A 2,011-nucleotide genomic window follows, 5' to 3' on the forward strand; every position below is an offset into this window, starting at 1 on the left:
TGTGTTGTCCTGTTGTGGGCTGTACCAACATTGCTTTGTGGGTGTTTCCCAAGATCTCACCGTGGCAATTATGGCCCCAAGTAAATCTCCTGGCCCATAGTCACTTGTTATAACAAGTGCCAAAATCAGGTTTATAGACCACAGCACCGTACACAGAGCTGAGTGGCAAAAATCCTGAAACAAAACAACACAAATTTGGCTGTTAAATTTCATAAGAATAACAAGAAGACATATTCGTGGATCTCATTACATACAGGGAGATGCTGGGCACTATGGGTACCTCAATGATCAATGGGCAAAGAACATTATTGCCTGGTAATTGTATACAAGTTGTCATGGTAATGATGTTGTTTCCCTAAGCTACCCATAGTACCCCATGCCTTCCAGGATGCAACAAGATCCACAAAAAGATCTATGTAACCCCTTTCTCATTAAATGGAATATTCCTCTACAGATTTTTGCCACTCATCTCTCAGTGCTGTCTGGTTGTGGACAGTACCAGCTAACATGACAGCTTTGTCAGAGTTTCTCAAAATCTTACCCTGCCCGCAATCGCCCCACCTTCTCTGGATGGATAGTAATACCAACTGATTGAAACAAGTCCCAAGATCAAGTTTATAGACCACAGCACTGTACACAGAGCTGAATGGCAAAAATCCAAAAATAGCAATTGCTGTCAAATATATAGAGAATAATGTCCACCAACATAATCATAAGCTTTGAAATTCCTTCAAAGAAAGACTGAAAAAACAGTTACAATGCCACAGTTACAGTCACTATCAGAATTTTTGGTCTTCAGAATTAAAGAAAAAAAAACATGACCTCAAGCATTACAAATTAAATAGGCTACAAAACAAGGCAATTTCCAGGATTAAAACAAAGTTATTCCAAATTCTGAATTTAAAAGATGCTTGAAGTGAGCAGGCAAATTTAATTGAAATCATCCATGGAGTTCTTATCCATGCAATTCTTCCATGTTACAACCTATGGTCAGGTGGGCTCAGACTAATGGTATTGTTTCATGCAAATATCTAAGTGATATGTACCACCACAGTGAACATAGTGACCACCTGGCAAACTTACACTGTGGTGCATGAAAACAAACTTTTAGACAATGCTTAATAATTGACCCTTCCAGCCGAACGCCATATCGAACAAATAGAACCCCCTATTCTATTTCGAATGCTCGGTCAAAAACAGCCCTTGTGAGACAGGAATGGACTAAGAAAAATGCTTTGCCTTTTTTTGTTTTGCCGCGGCCATGTTTCTGCAACTTGCGCCGTTTTTGACCGAGGTTTTGAAATATAACCCGAGATCGAACAAGGGGCTTCGACTGGAAGGGTCCATTGTGATTGCATGCAATTGCAAAAGACATAACCGTAGTGTATACGATTGTATCATGTCTACTTGCAAAAGCGTGTTTTTCTTGAGCCACTGTACATGTACCAGGGTCTGAACTGGTCACCATGTCCACTGTAACTGTACTTTTGGTGTCAGAATCACTCTCAGAACAACAAATGCTCAGAACCACATTTTGATTGAGATTGATGTGGTCTAAGAGAAATGTTATATTACCCACCACAAGTGGCCAGTTTACCCTGACTACAGCCTCGCTCTTGTGCCAGGAGGCCAGGAAGGTGGTGAAGACTGCCAGGGTGAGGATGAAGATGGTGAGGGAGATCCACTCAAAAGCTTTCATCTGTTCCCAGCCGTATGGAGGTGCTGTGACCTCTGCTATGATGAAGCCTGCAAGGCTCAGTATCTGCATAGGAGTAAAAATAAATGTAAAGGGGAAGTCTCATAGACTATTTGATGCTGTGGGTACAGTGGGCTCTAACCCAGTAACAGAGAAGTAGGAGTGTTCATTTTTTAGCTACTCTCCAAGCAGAGGTCGAGTCGCGGAGATATACTAGTAGTTGAAAAAAAATACTCCTGGGAGGAGCGGCTCTGTATTTTTTCGACTACTAGTATATCTCCGCGACTCGACCTCTGCTTGGAGAGTAGCTAAAAA

The 2,011-nt window shown here is 41.6% G+C and overlaps 1 protein-coding gene across 6 annotated transcripts in view; it reads right to left on the reverse strand.

Annotated features, from left to right (window-relative positions):
- LOC118409531 overlaps positions 1-2,011 on the reverse strand; it is a 5,448-nt gene that overhangs the window by 2,538 nt on the left and 899 nt on the right. For 4 of the 6 annotated variants that reach the window (XM_035810617.1, XM_035810621.1, XM_035810619.1 and 1 more), the window contains exon 2: positions 1,580-1,762. In XM_035810617.1, the coding sequence (XP_035666510.1) occupies positions 1,580-1,762 (183 nt within the window). Of the gene's footprint in view, positions 1-60; positions 175-541; positions 659-1,579; positions 1,763-2,011 lie in introns of all 6 variants that reach the window. The other 2 variants (XM_035810620.1, XM_035810616.1) reach the window with 2 other exon arrangements.

Source organism: Branchiostoma floridae, chromosome 2, assembly GCF_000003815.2.
Source record: "Branchiostoma floridae strain S238N-H82 chromosome 2, Bfl_VNyyK, whole genome shotgun sequence".
In the NCBI taxonomy this organism is placed as follows: Eukaryota; Metazoa; Chordata; class Leptocardii; order Amphioxiformes; family Branchiostomatidae; genus Branchiostoma; species Branchiostoma floridae.